At 39.3% G+C, this 24,432-nt stretch overlaps 3 protein-coding genes across 22 annotated transcripts in view; all 3 read right to left on the reverse strand.

Annotated features, from left to right (window-relative positions):
* Positions 1-11,281, reverse strand: part of LOC135102216 (protein polybromo-1-like) — a 36,034-nt gene extending 24,753 nt beyond the window's left edge. For 7 of the 20 annotated variants that reach the window (XM_064007077.1, XM_064007075.1, XM_064007072.1 and 4 more), the window contains exons 1-12: positions 10,733-11,280; positions 8,140-8,162; positions 7,551-7,668; positions 6,906-7,154; positions 6,280-6,426; positions 4,857-5,039; positions 4,437-4,690; positions 3,995-4,212; positions 3,429-3,547; positions 2,980-3,144; positions 1,423-1,638; positions 454-621 (exon numbers count right to left, since the gene is read on the reverse strand). In XM_064007077.1, the coding sequence (XP_063863147.1) occupies positions 454-621; positions 1,423-1,638; positions 2,980-3,144; positions 3,429-3,547; positions 3,995-4,212; positions 4,437-4,690; positions 4,857-5,039; positions 6,280-6,426; positions 6,906-7,154; positions 7,551-7,668; positions 8,140-8,162 (1,860 nt within the window). In that variant the 5' untranslated portion in view covers positions 10,733-11,280. Of the gene's footprint in view, positions 1-453; positions 622-1,422; positions 1,639-2,979; positions 3,145-3,428; positions 3,548-3,994; positions 4,213-4,436; positions 4,691-4,856; positions 5,040-6,279; positions 6,427-6,905; positions 7,155-7,550; positions 7,669-8,139; positions 8,163-10,732 lie in introns of all 20 variants that reach the window. The other 13 variants (XM_064007071.1, XM_064007074.1, XM_064007066.1 and 10 more) reach the window with 10 other exon arrangements.
* Positions 11,282-12,334: 1,053 nt separating this feature from the next.
* On the reverse strand, positions 12,335-22,735 carry LOC135102222 (uncharacterized). Its single transcript, XM_064007084.1, has 9 exons — positions 22,592-22,735; positions 19,508-19,563; positions 18,848-19,022; positions 18,529-18,629; positions 18,184-18,258; positions 16,689-16,780; positions 15,317-15,440; positions 13,807-13,896; positions 12,335-13,595 (listed from the first exon to the last, which is right to left on the reverse strand). The coding sequence occupies exons 2-9, from the start codon at positions 19,526-19,528 to the stop codon at positions 13,464-13,466; spliced, it is 810 nt and encodes a 269-aa protein (XP_063863154.1). The 5' UTR covers positions 19,529-19,563; positions 22,592-22,735; the 3' UTR covers positions 12,335-13,463.
* LOC135102224 (GTP-binding nuclear protein Ran-like) lies at positions 19,860-22,474 on the reverse strand. The gene is made up of 2 exons (XM_064007090.1): positions 22,122-22,474; positions 19,860-21,202 (listed from the first exon to the last, which is right to left on the reverse strand). The coding sequence occupies exon 2, from the start codon at positions 21,154-21,156 to the stop codon at positions 20,491-20,493; it is 666 nt and encodes a 221-aa protein (XP_063863160.1). The 5' UTR covers positions 21,157-21,202; positions 22,122-22,474; the 3' UTR covers positions 19,860-20,490.
* Positions 22,736-24,432: the final 1,697 nt, after the last annotated feature.

Genomic DNA, 24,432 nt, shown 5'->3' on the forward strand with positions numbered 1-24,432 from the left:
ATAATGCCTGTTTCCTCTTCCAAATAACACCTGAATCAGTCATATCAGAAGCTTTGGATGCACTCACACACCACCCATCCATGTACACCCATCACCACATCACCATCCCAATGTGGTTTAACCATCCCCTAAGCAAAAAAAAATAAAAAAATAAAATAAAATAAAATAAAATAAAATAAAATAAATAAATAAATAAATAAATAAATAAATAAACAAACAAACAAATAAATAAATAAATAAATAAACAATAAAAAAATAATGAAATTTAAAAAAATAAAAAATATATACACTCACTACTGTTCTCATCGCACATCTCCCCAATAGTCCACTACTATTCCAGCCACTACACACCTTCCCTTCCCTCCATCCCTAAACCCATTACTCTCCTAGCCCCTGCAAACCTACATGCCTTACCACCAGTCCACCCCTAAACACTAACATCCCAGGCCTCACCCGTTCCAGCGTGGTAGCGTCCGTATGAATGACGGAGCCCTCCTCATTGTAGCGCTGGCAGTTGTGGAACATGAGCTTGAAGTCCGAGATAAGCTCCTCCTCGGTGTTGTATCGCTCGCCCTTAATCTTGCTCTCAATAGTCTCCATGTCTATCGGCTGAGTAATCACCTGTATAATATCACGTTACCTTTTTCTCTCCAGTGTTTCTCCTCGCTAAGGGTTCAAGTAAGTAAGGTTAGCAGCAATGACTGGTCAACATTCTCACCATGACTAATGTAGTGAAGTAGATGAAACTTTTACAATAATGAGGGTGGGGTTAGTGGGTTATTAAACCATGCAAGCATATGCTGGATATAAGTCTATTTATTGAATTTTTTTTCTATCTTGAGTCAATTTCATAATAGTCAGTTAGCAATTATTAGATCAAAGCTTGGTTGTAGAGGTAACCAGCTTCTTGATTTACTGGTGCATCATTTCTCTCTACACTGTGACAAAAAAAAGATTCTAGAGAAGACAACTTGAGCAATTAAGTGGCAAAAAAGAAAGAGACTTGCTGGTATTGTTATGAACATAAGCTATATATTAAGCAGTTTAAATGTGATGCAAGGATAATATGACTTAGACTTAAAGGTGAGTGAATTAATAAAATGGAATGAAATCAGCTATCCTTTCACACACAAACACACACACACACACACACACACACACACACACACACACACACACACACACACATACACACTACACTACACTATCAAAAACAATACCATAATTAATCTATTATAATTCATCAGTCTTGCAATGACCCATCCAATAATCTTCCTCAATTTACCAAGCTAACCATAAAATTATTTTTTCAACACACACACACACACACACACACACACACACACACACACACACACACACACACACACACACTCTAGCAAAGCATCAAGATATCCAACTAGTAAAGTATGAAGAACATACCTCATAGTAATCAGGGTATTCCCTCTTGGCAGGCTTCTCAATGAAGGCCACAATGGGCTGGCGGCCATCCTCCGTCATGTAGTCCATCAGGGTCTTGAAGAGAATCCTGGCCCTACGCTTGAAGGTCAGGGGGCGTGTGGGCCGAGCCAGCCGCCGCCGTCCATGGGAGTGTGACTGGGAGTGGGACTCATCATCATCACTGTAGCTGTCTGAGTCCTGCAACATAAGATGGTTCAGTAACTTTCCTGCATACTCATACATTCAAGTCTGAGTCCTGCAACAAAAGGTGGGTTAGCAACTTTCCTACATAATAACATTAAAATCTAGATACTACAACACAAGATGGCTTAGTAACTTTCCTTAGTACCATTCAAGTCTATGTCCTGCAACATGAACAAGGTAGCTCATTTTCATGAAGTTTCCAACATCATCAAATAAACATGGATTGATGAGTGTTCCTGCTTAATAAATAACAAATAGGAGTTACATGATAGAACAAAAAACTGAAAAGTAAACAAACCTACTATATTCCTTACACACACACACACACACACACACACACACACACACACACACAGAATTTAACCACTTCAATCTAGATGCTTAAAAAACACACGTTGCTCATATATGGCATAGGCTTGTGAGCAGTAACTTATCTAATTTGTAATACTATAATCTCTCTCTCTCTCTCTCTCTGAATCAACCTTTCAATTGTCATAATAATATGAGGCAGCAGTTGTTCTTTTCTGGGTTTAAGTATGACACACACACACACACACACACACACACACACACACACACACACACACACACACACACACACACACACATTTATGATTTGAGGTGGTTGGAGGGTTGTGAATTACAGAAGAGGTGGTGATGGGTGAAGGAGGAATAAATGGGGAAGGAAGGGAAGTTATCAGAAAAGAGATTAGTAAGCAGCTGTGTGTTCACAAAACTGAGTGAGTAGCAAGGAATGAACAAGGGAGGAGGGGGGAAACTCTACTCAATGCACTGTCTCCCTTTCCTGGGGAGAGAGAGAGAGAGAGAGAGAGAGAGAGAGAGAGAGAGAGAGAGAGAGAGAGAGAGAGAGAGAGAGAGAGAGAGAGAGAATGTAGGGAGGGAGGAAGAGGAGGGTAAGAGGGCACAGAATGCACAAGGGAAGGAGGGAACTATAAATAGGTATAGGATGAAGAGAAGGATAGGGGGATATGGAAGATAAGGGAAGGACCATAGGGGGGTTGGGGGGAGCTATGATTAAGTATCTGCCAATGAGACTTCCTCATTCTGGATAAAGGGTGGAGCATGGGGTAGCTCACTTACATGACTGGTGGGAACAGGGAGGGTGGGAGGAGCAATAGAACCTCAAGGACATAATACAGAGACTGTCAAGACAAGTCTAGGCAGTATACAGGATCGCTCACCAACAACTAAAATAGAATCTCACCGTGACACCTACGTAGGCGTCATCGTATATGCCACTGGCACTTCATGACACCTATGTAGGCGTCATCGTATTGAAGGGGTTAAGAAAAAGGCCACATTTCCTTCATCTACCTCATCATCCATAGCCATAATCTCTTCCGCCTTGTTCTGGATGTACTTCTGCAGCTTGACAGCATCCCGGTAGATCCTGGAGTCAGGCCGGTTGTACTGCTGAGCGTTGTCAAACATGAGGTTGAAGTCCTCCACCATGTCTGGTATGTAGCGGTACTCCCCCTTCTGCAAAGACAGAGAGGACTTGCACATCAACTTGTTTTTTTGTATTATAAAAAGGTTGCATGCAGATGGTCTATCTATCCATATACCAGGCCAGTAATCCCACACAGGGCAGCCCAGGCAAAGCACCACACACTCACATCATTCACTCTCTTATACCCATACAATATCCACTTCTTGGTGCAAGCAAGGAATAACAGATTGCAGTAGCCAACACCAAGAGACAGGAGCAGCTTAGGAAGTCCGTGAATATGTAATCAACAGCATCACCTTGCAAAAACCCTTACCACAATCTTCTTCCGGATCTGTGACATGGATATTGGGTTCTTGATCTCCACATAGTAGTCAGCATGCCAGCGTCTGTTGGGCAGCCGCTTGAAGGGCTCCACTAGCTGGTAGTTGGGATCTGTGCAACCAATTAAAACATCCATTAAGTTCTTTCCACATGCCAGGAAAGAAATGTCTATTATTAATATGTGAAAATGTGAAAAGTTTTTTTAAATAAGAATATTCAGACCAAAAATTCCAAGCCTAATTATTCAAACTCTTATACTGAAATTTCCCCTCTAGTGAGAGAATATGGCTGGCCATCCACTTCAAGGCTGAGGTGGAAGAATACTGCAACCTTCTTTTCTGTATTTACATTCCTACTATGAGATAAAGCATAACATCTTGTCTCAGCTAACCTCTTTTAAGGGAAATGTCATCCTGGCATATAGAAAGATTTATAAATTAGTAAAGCATGGTACAGTACACTTGTTAGCATCTGCACTGCTATGCAAAATACGATAAGGAATTTCACAAGAAAAGCATGAAGTCTGAGTAGCAGTGAAGACACAATGGCAAGCCTTACCACTGGGTGCTGTGAGATTCTTGGCAGCAAGGAAGAGCTGCCACTGTGGGTTGTCTGGATCCACATCTTCATCACTCTCATCATCATCGTGAGTGGTGCCAAGGGGCATCTCTGTGCCCCCACCACCACCATCCTCCTCTGGCAGCGGCAGCTTTATGCCTTCCTCCAGCTCAGCCATCAGAGCTGACCATGGCCTATTGGATGCATTCCTCTTGCTCCTGCAGCAAAACATAAGCCCTTCAATAACCAGTGCACCAATAAAACCCACATAAGGGGCAGCCTCAGTATCACAGTACTAAGGATAGTACATTGTCTCTTTCCTCTTGTAGTATGAGGCTAAAGAACAAGAACATTTTGCATATGTCCACTACCATATAACATTCAATCCATAAACAAAAGAGAGATGAAGACATTGTTAAGTGCTGCATCTGCTGCCACCCACCTGAGGCGCACAGATTTCTTTGCATTGAGGATCTGCATCAGGTCTCCCTTACGTAGCTGCACCAGTTTCTTGAGGGTGCGGGCATCTTTGAAGATGCGTGAACCAGGCTCATTGAAGGTGCAGGCATTGTTGAAGAGGAGGGCAAAGTCATCCTCCAAGTCATCAATAGTTTTATACTCCTTGGCCTGGATCCTCTGGGCCACCATCTTCAGGTCTAGTGGGTGTTCAATCAACTGGTAATATTCAGGGTATTTCTGAAACAAAATGTTACAGCAAAATGGTTATTTTCTCCATTATACCAGAAAGATTTTTAAATTTTTTTGAGAAGGTGAGGTTTCCTAATATCCCTATAAATTTCAGAGGGAACTACACCTGTAAAGGATTCCACACCTTCCCTAAAATGAAAGATCCACAACTCACATTCTTGGATGGAAGGAGCCTGAAATCATAGTTGTACAGACGGCCTTCTGGGTCCATGGCAGTCATGACAGCCCCAAACAACTCCTCGATGGCATCCTCCATTGTCATGGGGTCACTGTCCTCCTCCAGGATCATTGGGGCCGACATGGCAAGGGCCGTCTTGGGCACCCCACGGCTTCTCTGCTGGGAGACAGACACAACAATCAATCCAAAGGCTTCTCAAGAGTACAACAGCCAAGCAGGGCAATGTAAGGGGACAGGCATTACTTTATTAGATGTTTATGACCCAAAACCTACGATGAGAGAACTTAGGATTCAGTTAGAGAAAAAGACAGCAATCTTCTTTAGTGCCACACAAAATAAAAGAGGGACAGACTCCCAACATCATCAAACCCATATGACCTTCAGCCTCAACACAGTGAATTAAGCATAAACAAGTTAAATAAGGTTAACACCACACAGCTAGGATGAAAATTAATAAGCTCTGCAAAACTGGATGAAGGCAGTCTTCCTAATACTAACATTTCTATAAGAAGCAAAAGAAATGGATGTACAGCTCTGGAGAGTAATCAAGTCATACTGTGAAAATCATATAGATCACCTTTAGTTCACATTAAGTATTACAACATTCATTACACTCAGTACTTCAATGTAGATAACTCTATGACAACATCTCCATTTCCATCCATAACTGTACATATAAAAGCCAGAAGTCTGTTTAGAATCACAAATATGACCAAGATAATATGCATTTAGCTTTAATCATTAAAAGCAATTAGCACACATATGTTATTCAGTTATTTATGCTATGTAAGTTTTATGAATGGTAAATTAGTGAAGTAGCAGTAGTAGCAGAAGTAGTAGTAGTAGTAGTAGTAGTAGTAGTAGTAGTAGTAGTAGTAGTAGTAGTAGTAGTAGTAGCAGCAGTAGTAGCAGCAGCAGCAGTAGTAGTAGTAGTAGTAGTAGTAGTAGTAGTAGTAGTAGTAGTAGTAGTAGTAGTAGTAGTAGTAGTAGTAGTAGTAGTAGCAGTAGTAGTAGTAGTAGTAGTAGTAGTAGTAGTAATAATAGTAGTAGTAATAATAGTAGTAGTAGTAGTAGTAGTAATAATAGTAGTAGTAATAATAATAATAATAGTAGTAGTAGTAGTAGTAGTAGTAGTAGTAGTAGTAGTAGTAGTAGTAGTAGTAGTAGTAGTAGTGGTGGTGGTGGTGGTGGTGGTGGTGGTGGTGGTGGTGGTGGTGGTGGTGGTGGTGGTGGTGGTGGTGGTGGTGGTGGTAGTAGCAGCAGTAGTAATAAATAAAAGTGTAAGTGGTAGTAACAGTAGCAGCATTAGCAGAAGCAGTAGCAGCAGCAGTAACAGTCATAGGTCTGTATATAATCAGTCTTAATAGTAATAGTTCACTGTAAAGCTGGCGAGAGAGACCATTGTGCTGACCCTCTTGCCCTGCCGCTCCTCATCTTCAATCTGCTGCTGCCGGAGCTTCTCCTTGTTGATCTCATCAGGAGCGCGTTCCTTGGCTGACAAGAAGATTTCCCACAGCTCGCAGGCATCCTTGTACTCATCTGTTGACTGTGGGAAAGCAAGGGGAGTACTGCCTAAGTCTTTGCTATTGAAATTAATGACACTAAAAATCTTGTTTGCCTAGCACAATTAGCTAGTTTAGCTTACAAATTTGTCCACATTTTGCATTTCACATTTAGGATTGTCTAAGTCACTGCTTTTAGGATCAATAACACAGTGTCAAGATCTAGTTTACTTAGCACTATTACCAATTTTAACTTTTACAATCATCTGAACCTTGCATTAGAATTGTCAATAATTCATAACTTATGTATTTAATTCATCCAATAACAGCTTCATTTATAAATCACAAAGCTAACATCTTTATACTCTTGATACAAGATACATATGAACTTAATTTAGCTACAAAGCCTTAATTCACAAATCATTTATAAATGCAAAGGACAAAATAACAAATACTTCAGAGACAACAAACTACAAGCCAGATCTGGGCAAAAGACACAGCCAAGATGAATCAAGAAGAGAACCTTGGCATAATAGAGCTTTGCATTGTCCACAAGGAGCTGCACATCCTTGCAAAACTCCTCCAGCTCATTGTACACATCTGTCTTGATTTTCTGCTGGATCTTGAGCATATCGATGGGAGACTTGATCACTTCATAATACTGGGGCTCCGTCTTCTTCCTGGGCACCCTCAAGAAGGCCTCACACAGGTAGACCTCCTCATCCTTCTTTTTGTTCCTCAGGGCATCAAAGATGTATTGTATTGTATCCACCTGCAAGGAGAAACAGGGAATACTGTAGACTACTAAAGAATGATGGTAGTTTCAATTTCTAAATAGTAGAAATACTGAAAATGCAGAATTCATATTGATTACCAACACTGTAGATGGTGAATGTGAGGAAAAGAATGATTGATGGATGCTATGGAAAGTGACAAGATTACAGGGGTAACAAAATTTTGTTAGATGAAGAGAAATACCAATAATGAGCCCTTTATAATAGATGGCAACTGAAACTGATGAATGACTGATGCTACTATGAAATGTGACCATGACAAAGAAGATGATCTTACAAAGGGTAACTGAAAACAAAGGAAGTACCCAGACCATGGAGAGTGACAGGGAAGCAGTGTCAGAACTATCACACATCACATCCCAGCCAAGACTCACCAGGGTAGTGTCATTCCTCCGCCTCTTGGGTCGCCCTTCAGCCAGTGGTGTGGACACACTGCTGCTGCTGCTGCCCTCCTCCCCATCCGGGCGCTTGCGTTTGGGCACGGCCATCCTGCTGAGGGATCAATCCAGTGACCACCATGCCCTTTGATTGACTGGTTTGAGTTGCGTCAATTCAACATAATCCAGTCAGAGGCTAATTTATGTCAGCTTTGTTCATGAGTCTGTTATGGCATTCAGATTAATTTGTGTATGATTTTAGGCTCTTCATCTCTTGAGATTTCTGATAAGGAAAACATTACCTCCTGATTGATGGATCAGTGAGAAATAATTAACATGAGATATGAAATCCAAAACACCCATCAAAATTGGTGAACCAATTAAAATAGTGAAAATATAAAAATGGAAGAACAATGTCACACAGCAAAATTTTATCAAATTAAATGAGACTAACACTTATAGGAGAAAGAACAAACATGGAAACCATGAAAACATAAAACAAAGGCTGAGCTCCCTATAAACATAAAAGAATAAGACAACTTAGGTGCTGATCACTGAGAATAATACAATTTAAAATACCACTTACTTGTTCCCTTGCTGGGCTGCCATCTGAAAGCAAAGGTGAGGTAAGTATGGGCAAGGGTTCCCTCACACAGACATCACCTCCTAATATAATGCAATGTTGCTCATCACTGAAGCTGGCATGACATGATATTGCAACAAATGAATGTAAGGCATCCAGTCATCAAAATCATTGGATTTTTTTTCTTTACTACTTATTTAAAGTGTGAATTATTAGACAGCCATGTTATTCTTCCAGATAATTGCTTTCAAAATCCTTATTTACATTTCATAAGTACATTTATAGATGGGCAGTAGGGGAATGATCACTAGAAAATGAAAGTATGACAAATACCTGATGACAGAGCAGACAGGCATCACCATGAATGGCATATCTTATGGCAGAAGCCTTGTTAACACCTCAACCACCAACTTCCCTCTCTGAATGCCACATCTATCAGTCATAACTACCATCCTAACTTTTCTTAATTGCTAACACTGAAGTAGGTATGAGCAAGTCATCACTGTTATGTTCAAAATTACAAGATTAAAGTTTCATACTACAGGTTGACTTTCAAAAATCTGGCCATCAATAATCCAGTTCATTCAGATTTCCAGCACTGATTTTGGAGCGCATTTTCACATTTACCACGTTGGCATGCCACTGTAGTACAGAATCAGCCACTGGGTCTTGCTTGCACCTGCTAACAAGCATTCCTGCCCATTCCTTCTCATTCTATCATTTATTTGCTGCTGTATAGCCCCATTATGAATTCCGCAAAGAAAAGAGATAGTGTAAAATATAAACATTGTGTTGTCGATCGCAGATAAAGTGAAAGTACTAAAAAAAACTTGATGACGGCATATCGTGATCTTGATGCTATAGGTGGTTTGGAATTACTCCTGCGCCAGGCCTTTTTATTGGCAACTACCAAAACAAAATCCAGCATTTTAAAAAACCAGCACTCCTCAGGTCCGGAGGTTGCCAGTTTTTTTAATGTCAAGCTATATAATAAACACTAAAATGAATTAAATGAATGAAATACAACAAAAGAAGTTTCATCTATGGACCATTTTTGTTTTTGCTTAAAACACCACAAAATACAACATACTTTGAGATATGTGTATGTGGTTGTCTGTAAATCTTGCTTTCATTAACACGATCAGAATTATAAATGTTCATCCAACATCTGCACACAACCCAGAGCAACTCAGCTGTGTACATGAGCCACAACACCTTACAAGTATAAGAGGCACACGGGCTGATGTACGAGACACTGATAACAGCACATCATGCCTGCACCTGTTTCCTGTTGACTGCCAGCCTCATTAATATGCTGCTTGCCCTTTACATATCATGAGCTTCAACAAGAGATACAACCATAATTATGTCAAACCTCAACACTTTCACAACCCAATCCCTTCTCCCTGTATAGTACACACACAGCAGTATTCCAAAAACACCTTGCTGCCAACAACACCCAGAGACTCTCAAAATACATACAAAAATCCTTAAAATACATGCCAGTTTTTTACTTTTCTTCTGCAATTTTTTTAATGGCTTGCTGGTTCTTGGACAGTGACATGAGCCATTTCAAACTCTGTCCCCACTGCCACAAGTCAGCCATTTTTTTATGTTCAGTGCTGCCACATTTATTTTTTTTTTCTAGCTTACATACAGCAATGTGGCAATTGCCAACAGCAGAAGGGCACTCTCAACCCCACCCTCTTAATAGTAAAGGCCAATTTTCTAAATCCAGCCTAACTTTAGTGAAGCACATTTCAAAGCTGAATTTAACACCACATAACAACCAAACATAATCTCAAACCACCATGCAAACCAGCTGGTGGTCATTAAATGGGACTAAATCAAGAAACACCCTTCACCATTAGCTTACCCGAAAGCATGGTTCACACAAGCCACAGTTGACAGTTACACCTTCACTGTCTGAAAACTTATAACATCTAAATAATTCTTAAGATTCCTAACTTTGAAATGAAAGCTTCTCCCAGCAAATTGCTAATGCCATCATGTGGGGTAAAGAAACCTTTGTGTGGGTCAGGAAGTGTCCTTCCTTAGCAAGTTAGCAAGGAATCATTCTTATGCAGCAGGGCCATATTGGATGTAAGTAACAGGATTTTGCTGTATTATCCTGGGAACTATACTTGTATATCCCGATTTATCTTGGGATTGCAATAACCCCAAATCAATCAATCAATCAATCAAATCAAGATAAACAAACCAGATGATTACAGGTCTGTTCTCCCGATACCCTCACGCCACAACCTACCTCGAATATGACTGCTGGTGATGTGTATTTAGGCAATGCAACACTGTACAGCACCAAAACAACCAATCAATCAATCAAGGTAAACAAACCATGTGAGTGCAACGAATCTACCTCCTCGTCACCACCGCCGCCGCCGCCGCTACCTAGACACCACAATCTACCTTCAGAATGACTAGTGTTCATGTTTATCTGAGAAATGCAACACTATAACCCCAAACCAACCAGTCAATCAATCAATCAATGTAAACAAATCAGGTGAGTACTACAAATCTACCTTCCCGCCACCACCACTACCACTACCATCACCACCTAGACGCCAAAACCTACCTTGAGGGTGGCTGCTGTTGCTGCTACTTCAGGGAGAATGCATAGGCCTACAGCCCCGCCCTGCACAGCGTCATGACACCCGCCGCGGGCCTGCAGGCTGCCCTGGGTGTCCTGGCCAAGGTGTCACGCAGGGCGCCACCACACACACTGTCCTGACGCCACAACACCACGCAACACAACCGCTGTTCACTCACTACACTTGCTGAGGTGCTGTTTAAGTAGCTACAGGAGGGTACAGACACACACAAGCCTGTCTGGTGTTGGTGTGGTGGTATTGATGACGTAGGTATTGTTGCTGCCCTGCTCCGCCACTGTTCAGCACCAACACTGGGTGACTGGCTTGCCTCCCTCGCCTCCCCGCCTCTCCACACTGCCGCCGCCGCCGCCGCCACAATGGTTCTCGCCTCTATCTCCCCTTGGCGTCCCTCTTCCTTCAATAAATTCCCTGCACCTATTCCTCCAACTTGTTTGTGTTTATTTGGGTTTAGTTTTCAGTGGCGTGGGTACTGGGCGGCGCGGGAAGCCTCTCATCCATCACCCCCCGCGGGTCAAGAGCCATTCAAGATCAATAGACTTCTTTATGGTCGTGTACAAGGATAGTGGCTTAAAACTATCTCAGACTTTATTTCCCTGCCCCCACGACTACTCATTTCGTAAATATATTTTATTTTCCTGCGAAATCACATTTTTAATGCACCAGTCACATGAGGTTGTTTACTGTTTCCAATAATTTTCAATCGGCCGAGCTTCTAAAATACGACCACCTCTTATCAGCAATATATATATATATATATATATATATATATATATATATATATATATATATATATATATATATATATATATATATTGTTCCAATGTGAAATGTAACTTTTTATATATAAAAATATTCTAAAACTATTCCTCGGAGAGCTTTGCGATTTCCATTTTAGGGGTAACTATTATTTTTCGGACTCATTCTTACTTTGCTCCCTAAAGTCTACTATAGTAAACGGCAGGCATTCGACAACACCAGCAGAGGCAGGGTGTGATGGATGCAAAATGTAATAGTTCGTGCTTTAAGAGAATGAAGAAAAGTAAACAAATGGTTCGATCTTGACAGCGCTCCTCTCACAGTTGTCAACAGTGTAATGATGTGATCTGAACCAGGAACATTTTTGCATTGTGATTTGCCACGGGAATGAATGGCCGGGGCTCTAACCCCTGACAGGTCACTCAACCAACAACTTGGAAGAATGAGCCATGATGATTGATGATGATTGTTCCTGTTACATATTTTAGTTCCATTATGCACAAGCATGGAAACTTAACAACCAGAATGTAAAAAAAAAAAAAAATATATATATATATATATATATATATATATATATATATATATATATATATATATATATATATATATATATATATATATATATATATATATATATATATATATATAATTCCTAGGTTATCGCATAAAGAGCAGCAGCTTCAGAGCCAGACCCAGCGGCACACCAGGATACATGACTACTACATCATGTTATGACGTGTGAAGTTTGGTCAGATTATCCTTTCCTGCCATTTCTAGATCAATTTCTGGTGTTTCCAGACACAGCAATATTTTCAGCATCTTTATTTAGACATCTTACTAACTTAAGAATTTTTAAAGCTCACTAATGATATTGAACAAACTACTTATTTGAACATAGCAGAGGTCCCAATGGAACACCATACCATGTAGGAATTTTCACTGCTGCCACCAATGTTATTCAACTCATGATGGAAGTCACAAGTTGATCTAAAGGGTTGAGCCATTGCAGGGATAAGCAAGTCAGGGTTGTCCAAAATTCATTCAGTCCTTGATCATCCTAATCAGATGTTTTGTACTCACATTACCATGAGTGTCCTGCCAAAGGTTCAAATCCTGGTAACAGTTTCTCATAGGCAATTCATCCCATCGTTAAACTGGTTTATTAATGTTTCTATGAAGCTTTTGAAGGGGTTACACTGGTGGCAAGAGTGTAAGCTCTAAGGAGGAGGATCATTTATGTTTTTCTGAAGAGGCTTCACTACACACCATCAGAAATAAATATGTAAATGAATAGATAACAGATTAAATAAAATAAAATAAAACAAAAATAAAAGCATCTCCAAAGGGAAAAATTAGAGAAAATGAAAGTCTGTTCCTGGTAGAATAAATAGAAACACCAGAGACTGATTTGAAGTGGAGGAAAAAGTTGACAAGATAGGTAATCAAGGTTGGTAAGGATCCACTCAGGATGTGATGGTCATCTTTGTCTGTTTTCTTCAGTCATTCCACGTTTCATTACTTTATTATTTTCACCATTCATCCATTCTCCAAACATTACAGGCACTTCTCAAGTTACTTCAATGGCATGGATCCTTGGTCACTGTTCTCCACAAACAAGCCCCATTTATAGGCATGACTTGGTAGTTAGTCCATTACATAGTCTATTTTTTTCCTTTTTATCTCTACATATACCATCCATTCATCATTGAGGATAAGATAAATGTGTATTTAATGAATCTAGTTTTATAAATTTTCAATACTAAATAGTACACACAATGTTTCTTATTTTCATTCAATTTGCATATAAATCCATTCTTTACAAGCCTTACAGTAAAGAATGTTCCACTTTAGAGGCATCTGTGGTGAGATAAAAGTAGCATAATTTGAGCTCATTAGAATGGGAATCAAGGGCCAGGGGTCACCTCAAGGATGGCTGGCCTATTTGCAGGCTGCAGCCACACTTTCCATTATTGAGGCTAATTCCTGGCGGGCAGCTCCCACCTCTACCTGGGCCAGGGATATGTCAGGAGGCAGAGTGTAGCTCTTCAGTTGGTCCTCCAGCTGACTCACCTGAAATGTAAGACCTTTAGTAATGAACACCGATTCCCCAACTTCAACAGATGAGGAACAACTGATGGTCATAATAGACTGTAAGATAACATGAGTCAAGCATCATTTCCCCTATATTACAAGCTTAAAAATTTTGAACTTATATCTCAATATTACACACACACACACACACACACACACACACACACACACACAATCAGCCAATCCATACCTGCTTCTCCAATTCCTGCAGCTCAGCCCACTGTATTGCAAGGGCCTGATGGGTGATACTACTGGTCATGCCCACCTTATTCAGATTGGCCTTTAAGAATGGCAATACAAAGCCACAAGAAAGGTAAAGAAAATTAATATTCAGTAAAACCTTCCTAAACTGAACCCAAATAAGCCAAATATCAGATAACCTGAACACCCTTATGGCAACTCTGATGCATAATGTTATGTTAGCTCTTATGTGACCAGTGTGTTGTGTACAGCTAAGTGAGCTCTTAAGAGAACACTAAGTGTGTAGCTGCATAATGTTAAATGAACTATTAAGTGACCAGGGCTGTGTTCAGTACCACAACTCAGGCGGCCCAGGTAACCTGAGTCACCTGAGTAGCCCAAATGAACAGTTTTGGGCATCTCCTGAGATACTGTAAATAAATAACTGACAATGCCATGGAAATGGCCACATTCTACCCAACCTGGTAGCAGTAAACATAAGGCTGATGCTTATCCACTTGGTGATTTGTATTACACTGTCCTCAGTGATGAGGTCCTTGGTGAAGATCTGTTATTAACATCTTTCATTAACTGTCCCATTTCCTTTATTTTCATTCTTTTATATATTTAAGATTCAGTACTTTATTTACTAGTGCATTTCATTTCATGTATGCAACACTATTGTAATCATTTACAATAAATGAGTGAGTATGACACCAATATAAGAATGGTTGGGCAGTTATTTTTTGTTGTGACATCATCAGAGCACAGAGCACACCACCTCCTCAGTTTGGGTAATCTGAGTCACTCGAGCAGGCAACCTGTACAGTGGAAAGGGAGTGTTCAGTTGAGAATTGGGCAACTCAGGTTGCCCGAATTGCCCAACTGAATGCACCCCAGTTAGTGTGTTGTGTACAGTGTGTAATAACAAAATATGCTGTAAATGTCTATCTTGGGGCTTATAATGTGCTAACAAATGTGCAGTAAATAACAAATGTACATGTTTATTTATATAGAAACTGGCCAAAAATGTGTACTGTCGGATAAACCAAACTTTCAGATAAACCATCGGCCACCATGCCCCATATAGTTCAGTTTATGAAGGCTTTACAGTAAAATGAGCTCCTGACAGGAAACAGTCACGAATCCTAGTTTTGTCTCATACCTATACCCTACTTGTGGCACAGTGGCTACAGCATGAGAGAAAACAAATCATGCAATTTGTTTCTGTCCAGATCAGGATTCAATCCCAAGACCTCTCATTTGTGAGCCAAGAGAGGTAACTGTTACAACACCTAAATACTAAAATTGATAAATACAAAACAATATAAATATATATAAAATGACATTTTCTTTTCTTTCTTTCTTTTTTTTTTGCTTCAACAGTATAAAGTTTTTGGAGAAAAGACTCCCAGCTCTGCCCTTGACTTATAAAATTCACTCTTTAGATGTGACAACAATACCACCATCTACTTTCCCATTAATTTCTGCAATAATTTGGCTCATCATTAATCGTATACCTCATAGTTGCAGATGTCTGCTGCATAGTTATTACATTTCAAGTTCATAAACTCCTCCTGCTTCACATTCCTGGCATGTTCCTCCTGTTGCTGCTGCCAGGTCAGCTCTGCCTGCTGATGTATCCTGTAAAAACACAGTTTTCTTTAGGAGAAACATAACAGTGGATGCTTAAGTTCCCAGATTAAACTAAAAGGAAGTAAAAGATGTCCAAAAAACACAGAAGTCCATATTTTTCAGATGGATGGTAAAAACACCACCAATAATAAATAATAAATAAATACTTTACTACAGTACATGTAATGATTGCTAACACACACACACACACACACACACACACACACACACACTTCCTGACAAATAGGGAAATCAGGACAGTAATCAAGAACAAAACATCAAACTGGTGCTCCATGATAAGCAGAATCCCACAGGGATCAGTTTCAGCTATAGTATATATAAATGACATGGTGGATGGAGTAACAAGCTATGTGAGTCTGTTTGCAGATGACAAAACTTCTAAAAGGGGTGAGGAATGAGAGTGACTGTGAGGCACTACAGAGAGATTTGGATAAAATAAGAAATTGGAGTAGAGGATGAGGATCTTGCCAAATGTAAAAAAATAAATAAATGAAGAAAGAAATAAAAAAAAAAAGGAATCTGGCATGAGTGGCAGATGTTCATATGACTATAAGATAAGAAATGAAACTATAAAGAGAGTGGCAGAGGAAAAAGCTCTGGAAGTGACCATGGTGGAAAATGTTTCACTGGAGAAGCGTATAAATAAAATAATGGGAGAAGTTCTTAAGCTATTGGGAAACATACAGATAGCATTCGCATATTTGGACGAGGAAATGACAAAGAAAATAATAGTCACAAGGATACAACAGAGGTTAGAAGATCTGTGTGTGGAATGAGAGAGAAACTAGAGAATACAGTAAGAGAATGGAGATGACCACTTGCTGGAGAGATGTGAAAAAAGTATAGCTTCCCAAGCAGAAACATAGAAACATGGAATGCACTGGAAGAGGAAGTGGTCTGTGCAAGATATATGCATGATTTTAAGAATAAGTTAGACAAAAGTAGACATGAAGATGGGACAGCATGAGCATAGCTCCTTTCCTGAATGTTAACAGCTAGGTAAATAAATACACACACACACACACACACACACACACACACACACACACACACACACACACACACACACACACACACACACACACACACACACACACACACACACACACACACACACACACACACACTGGCTTACAACTGTGTAAAAATTATATGTAAAGGTGTATTAATTGCCTACTCAATTTTCAATAACTTAACACTTCCAAAACTGAAAAAACTAAGGTCTGTGACACACACCCTCGGATCTCCTCTAACTTCTTTGAAACCTCCCGATTCATCTCCAGGAGACGACTACTCTGGGTTTGCATCTGCTTCCTCTTGACCAGCATCTGGGGGACAAGCAAGAAGGTATAATTACTTGCAACACTGTATTATATTTTTAGTCCTCCTGAAGAAGCCAAGGGTGAAACTAGTCAAGAATAAACTTGCATCATAACACCTCTGACTCTCTTCTGACCTCCTCCCCCACCATTGTACTGTATGTCATCAAGTATTCTGGTGTCATAAGCCTGCATCCATGTTTACATTACTTCTTTAAGCAAAGTCCCATATATATATATATATATATATATATATATATATATATATATATATATATATATATATATATATATATATATATATATATATATATATATATATATATATATATATATATATATATATATATATATATATATATATATATATATATATATTCTGTGCCTGTTCTACCTGGTACTATCATTGGTGGTCTGGTACATCTATAAGGAGGCAAGCTTCTCAAGGAAAGGGTACGAAAAGTTTTTGTCATATTTCAGAGAGAGAGAGAGAGAGAGAGAGAGAGAGAGAGAGAGAGAGAGAGAGAGAGAGAGAGAGAGAGAGAGAGAGAGAGAGAGAGAGAGAGAGAGAGAGAGAGAGAGAGAGAGAGAGAGAGAGAGAGAGAGAGAGAGAGAGAGAGAGAGAGAGAAAATCACCCACACATTGATCTCACAGTCTAAGGGTGTGTGCACAGAGAAAGCAGGTTACTGGCATGCTGGTTTCCAGTGCCGACCCGCACTGGTACCCAACATGATCAGGCGTCCACAAAGAATGTATTCAATGCAGGTAATCAGTTCCAATCTGTGCAATAAGTGACTTGGACAGATGCATCATCTGTGATTAGTTGCAATTCACCACGTACATTAAGATGTTGAGCTCATTGTCTGATGATGAGTTCATACTGCTCAAGTTCATACAAAACTCAAGAGGAAAAGAAGAGCAGTACATGAAATAAACTTAGAGAGAAGAGTTTGGAGAATATCATCATCTTTTCAGTGATATGATTTCAGCCTACAGCCTATCTACAACATTCTTGTTAGTGTGGTGCTTATTCCATTTATTCCACACTGGTTGTCTCTCATATACTTTGGGTATCAGGAGCTCAACATCCATTTTGCTTTCCACTCAGTAGAGTTCACCTGTACAGTTGAGCAGGCAGGCAGAATGATCCCAGCAAACAGGAAAACAGTTTGAAGCAGGTTGCCAGTGCTGACACGCTCGAATCTGCTTCCTCTGTGCATGCTTACACTTGTTTATATGGTGTAATTCTTGGTGTGGGTCAGCGCTGGTTGTCCACGCAGGCAAACCTGCTTTCTCTGTGCACACACCTTGTAGTAAAACTGCTGGCTCTGCTAAGTTCTTTGGTTGAGGTAGAGAAGTTGTAAAACTGAGAGGATTTCTCAAGACCACCACCACCACCATCACCACCAACCTGCATATGGTTCATTTCTAGCTCATTCATGGCCAGGATAACGTTGGTACATGTTGGGATTTGAACATCTAGTATCTGAAATAATCAAACCAAAAATAGGATAAAACTTCAATCACAGCAACACATTTTCAAGAAGTGTTCCTGCAGAAAGGTATATCCTTACATATCACAAACATACTCTAATAAACAGGACAGTTTCTTCACTAAACCCAGCTGAAATTGAAGGTACATAGCCAAACAGTGACATATCAATAGCTTTCACATATTAATCAATGTTCATTATAAGATAACATAAGCAAAAAGCTAGAACTGTCATACAATACACAACACCAGGATGAGACTCACTTCAGCTGTGTGTGCCAAGGATGAGAGGCGAGTCTGCCCCTCCTCAGATAACGTGTTTGGGGAGATGTTCACTGGGTCCAGCCACCCCTTCAGTTGTCTAGCTGTCAAGGTTAAAATGTCAACAGGAAGGGACATTATCAAGAATTAATATTATGGAGTTATGCAAGTTTAAAAAGACAAGAACAGCATTATTTTCAGACAATTAGACATTATTTAAAATTCAACATAGACACATTTGTATTTCCCTAGTAGTGCTGGAAAAAAAAAAAAAACTATAAAATTGAAAGCCGAGCAGTATATATCAGAACCCACTGCCCACCTTCAGCACTGTATTCTGCAGTTTTAGTGACATAGTCATCTGCCAGTATCTTTGCATTGTCTTCTGAACACCTGCTAGCTGTCATGAGCTGGTGCAGAATGGTGATGCTACGCTCAGTCTTCTCATAAGGAGGGATCTGCTCCTCCCCATAGACTTCCCGCAGCCAGTCCACCACCTTCAAAGTGTGAGACAATTATTTATCACCACTGATAGTAGAAAGATACAAAACTTGTAAATGTACTTATATGAGAGGTGTGCAACTTGCTTCTGAAAATCTACATATATTTTTAAAAACTTTATAGCAATGTACTTTGTCAGATATTTTATTTTACTCTGGTTTCCATGAGAATCATAAATCATTAAAGAAAATTCACATGGAAGTGATATCTTATATATCACAAAATGTATAAATCTTTTGAACACAAGTACTGCCAGACACTTTTTCACTGGAACTACATTGTCTGGTTATTTAATCAGCCACAACTAATGTAAATATTTGATAATTCTGGTGAGGAACATCTAACATAAATTTGAACTTGACAAACCTTTTGAGGGTAAAAGATTAAGCACATCTTAAATTTCTTAGAACATGTCTAATGAGCAAAGGATGTGGTAAAGCTTCCTTAATATGTTGATTAGGATGTCATACAACCACCTCACCTCCTTGTGTTTGATGTCCATGTCTCACCAACACCACCCTCTAGGAATGTATATACCTAGAACAGGAAAAACAAGATTGTCATACATTCATTTAGTCAGTTAGACACCTGCTATGAAAACTACTAGCTTTGGTTCTGGGACAAAAAGGTGCCTTAGCTCAACCTGCCACTGAGCACCACTTAATGCTGATATAGCCACAGCATACATCCCTATCATAATGCTGTCATCATTTTATGCCTTCCAGCTGTCCTTTTATGAGATGGTGGGCTGCTGTCTTGTGGAACCCTATCATAGCTATTTCTCTGAGTGGTCTTGAGGAACATAGGTTAAATAAAGAATGAAAGAGAAATTACAGTTCAAAATAAGGTTGAATTTTATTCTGAACAATAGGGAATGACTTAAAATACAAGTTGCCTTCAAGGAAATAAATTACAAAATAACTTAAAAATGTTAGTAATAAATTATGATTAAATTGATGACATAATTGGTATAATTAAATCATCATTTTCCTTCAGCACACAGCATCTCAGTATAGTGTGGGAAACAAACACAAATCACAGTACAGTGGGCAATGTTACTGTCCACACAACAATAATGTATAACCTCAATACAGAAATAAGCCATGTTGTCTAGTTATATTCATGGTCTGAAACTATTCCATTAAGCCATTACAAAGATATCTACATTTCATTTTTTATACACAAGAAGTGACTCCAAGATATAACAGCCATAAAAGTAAGTCACCGGAGTTCATATATGATACTACAAAAAAGGCAACACACACAACCAGCACTCCAGAGATTATTGACAGTTCAGTAAAAAACTATTACTGTGACAACTTATACAACAACACAACCACACCAAGAGCAACTTATATAATACATGGCCATAAGTTAGTTCAGCTAGTCACAGCCTACAGTGCATGGGTGATAGTTTCAAAATGACATGAATAACAACTCAGAATGCCACACAACACTCTGGACTCATCCCTGCTCCTGAGGGTGGCTGGGCTGCAGGAGACTGAGCTCCCTAACTCCCTTGAACAGGTCTGCATCCACCGAGTCCTTGATGGTCAGGTCAGGTTCTTTAGTCACCTGCTGCAGAAGGTATTCAAATGGCTCCTTCAGGGATATCCTCTCCTTCACACTTATTTCAAAGAACCCCATTTTGTGCTTCTTGTGATGTGTAATTGCCTTGCTTTTGACCTTTCTCTCCTCCACATCAACCTTATTTGCACACAGGACGATGGGGATGTCTGGACACACCCTCAAGACATCCCTGTGCCAGTTAGGGACATTCTTGTATGTGACTCTTGATGTGACGTCAAAGAAGATGAAAGCAGCATTGGCATCAGTATAGTACCCATCTCGTAGGGGTCCCAGCTTCTCCTGTCCTGCTGTGTCCCAGAGGACCACAACACAAGGCCCATGGGAGGTGGTGAGGGAGATCTCATGCTTCTCTACTCCCAGAGTAGCAATGTACTCCTTCCTGAAGGTCGCATTCTGAAGCACAGAAACATAACTCGACTTTCCTGTCCCTCCATCACCCAAGAGAACTATTTTGTATTTCCCAGGAGTGAATGTTGTGCTTGAGTCTGGCTCCTCCTGTGCCCAGCATGATTGGTCCACATGTTCCACTGTGTCATGCATTACAAGCTATGCTGCACGGTGCACACTACAAAGGTTCTTGTGAAAGCTGAAAGAAAGAGGAGAGGGTTCAGTTACTTCTTGCTTCAGTTTGCTACAAAGATTACTAAGGCAATTATTGATAACTGCCCTGATCTTTCAGAGTATTTTTGACATGGTAATGGGGTTGATCATTAACGTTCTCTCAGAGTGACTTTAAAAACCAGTCACCATCCCCACCTCTCTCTCTTTCTCTCATAACTTTCACAATACAACAAAATTATACATTCATATTTCTGATGCAAATTAAGAAAATCATATATATATATATATATATATATATATATATATATATATATATATATATATATATATATATATATATATATATATATATACCAGCACCTAAATATTAACATATTATAAATCACGATATAACAGTTTGAATTATTCTGATATATGACCTCTCTGATTGATAACTGCCCTGATCTTTCAGAGTATTTTTGACATGGTAATGGGGTTGATCATTAACGTTCTCTCAGAGTGACTTTAAAAACCAGTCACCATCCCCACCTCTCTCTCTTTCTCTCATAACTTTCACAATACAACAAAATTATACATTCATATTTCTGATGCAAATTAAGAAAATCATATATATATATATATATATATATATATACCAGCACCTAAATATTAACATATTATAAATCACGATATAACAGTTTGAATTATTCTGATATATGACCTCTCTTTACTCCAAACCCATCTGTATAATACTTTAGTGCTGCAGAGGAAGGAACAGAAGGCTTGGAATTGTTATTCTAAGATTCATCAGTTCCACAATAGGCATCACACACACACCTTGGAAGCCAGCACACTTTTTTTTTTTGTTTAAATGTTCCTCTCACGCCCACACAGAGCCATATCTTACCAACAAAAGAAATCTAATATTATACCTACGGCTTTATAAATGTAACACACACACACACCTTCAAATGTCCCGTTTTGATGACAGCTAGTGGTGAGACTGACATAACAACTGTACACTAACCATCACTACACACACACACAGTTATATGCCACGCCAGAACAAATAGAAGAAGAAGAAGAAAAAAATAAAACGTTGTATTAGGCATAAGTAAAAATAAATAAACCATAAAAGTTTTGAAGCTGACGGAGAGAAATTAAAATAACACAAGCCTGATGAAATACAACACCTGTCTTCCTATACACAAGACCTAAACACACGTCAAGCACAACCAGAACATCAATTAAAAAAAAGAAATAAAAAAAAAGAAACATAAATGGCACACCTTTCAACACACAACCCAATTTGAAATGTAAACAAACCTTCCATTTAAACTTCACCATCATTCCCTTAAAATTAATTTCCTTAATTAGCATTATACTAACACAACCACGGATTACACACGAAGATTGGGACATAATGTGGACTTACAGGGCTAAGTGGTGGGACGCTAAATAAAGGCACAGAACACAAAATCTTGATATGTCAGGTGTATGTAGTTACCGCGAGAGTCTTGAATGGCTCGCTTCTTCACCATGAAGCCGTGACCCGCTATCCTCTGAATCTTATCCGTTTTCCCTTTATTTATTCTTCTATTCGTAGATTTATTGTCTTTGTTATGATTGCTTTCTTCCATGACCTGAGTCCCAACCATTTGTATATACGTATTACATTGTACTTTCTCCTGTCATATATAATTATTTTTTTTAGATTTACACCATAATCTCCCTATCCCTCTAACCAAGCCGGGGTGTTGTGCCACCCTGACCCACAGGGATATAAATCTAACATAACCTATCCTACAGGATTGGGTCTAGGGAATTTTTTTTTTTTTTTTTTTTGGGGGGGGGAAGTGGTGTGTCCATTTCGAAAACTATGGATTTCCCACCGAAACTAAGAGATAACATTTCTGGCAGGGGTCTTCACGCAGGGAAGTCCCCGCACACTGCATGTGGGAGCAGTCTCGCCACGTGATTGGCCGCCACCTTTTAATCAGCTAACCTAACTAATCTAACCTAATCTTAACCTTAACCTAACTATCCTGTAACCTAACTACCTTGTACCAAATTATTGGATATGGTCTCTTATTTATTATAAAACATTATTTCAGCTAGGTTAGGTAAGGTTAGACTTACGTTAGTCAGGTTAGGTTTGGTTAGTTAGGTTACATTTGGCTAGGTTAGGTTAAGTTAAGTTACCTGATGAGAAGGTGGCGGCCATTCACGGGGCGAGACTGCTCGCACATGCCCAAAATGTGCGGGCCCTCCCAACATTCCTTAGAATCCAGTAAGGTATGCAAAGATCGCATTCCCAGTGTTGTGGAGTATGATGGTGTAAATCTAAAATAATACCAAGTAATACCAATAATACCACTGCTTTCTGGAATAAACAGTAAATAGTAAAGTGTCATAATACAGTATTCAACGTTTTTATTATTATTATTATTATTATTATTATTATTATTATTATTTTCACCTAAGAGGGCCACTGGCCAAGGGCAATAAAATTTTTAAATAAAAAAAGACCTACTTAAATGTCAGATCCCAGAGCAATGCCAGAGAATGATCAAATAGCAGGATTTATGCATCTTAAAACTTCCCTCTTGAAACATTTCAATTCATAGACAAGAGGAAATACAGAAGTAGGCAGGGAGTTCCAGAGTTTACTAGAGAGAGATGAATGATTGAGAGTACTGGTTAACTCTTGCATTGGAGAGGTAGATAGGAGAGGGATGAGAGAAAGAAGAGTCATGTGCATCAAGGCTGTAGGAGGGGGAAGCATGTAGTTGGCAATATCAGAAAAACAGTTAGCTTGAAAATAGCAGTAGAAGATAGCAGAAGTTGCAACACTGCACCGATGAGAGTGAGAGGCTTAAGACAGTCAATTAGAGTTTGTAAGGAAAAAAGCTTTTGATTTCACCTTTTCTGAAAGAGCAGTATGAGTGAATACCCCTATACATGTGAAGCATATGCCATATATGGATGGATAAGGCCCCTGTACAAAGCTGGCAGCTGGAGGGGTCAGAAAAACTGGCAGAAACAACTCTGAACACCTAACTTCATAGAAGCTGTTTTAGCTAGACATATGATGTGAAGTTTCCAATTAAGATTATAGGTAAAGGACAGACCAAAGATGTTTAGTGTAGAAGAGGGGGACAGTTGAGTATCATTAAAGAAGAGAGCATAATTATCTAGAAGGTTGTGTCACACAAATAGATGGAGGAATTGAATTTTACGAGGCATTGAACAATACTAAGTTTGCTCTGACCCAAT

This window comes from Scylla paramamosain, chromosome 7 (assembly GCF_035594125.1).
Source record: "Scylla paramamosain isolate STU-SP2022 chromosome 7, ASM3559412v1, whole genome shotgun sequence".
Lineage (NCBI taxonomy): Eukaryota > Metazoa > Arthropoda > Malacostraca > Decapoda > Portunidae > Scylla > Scylla paramamosain.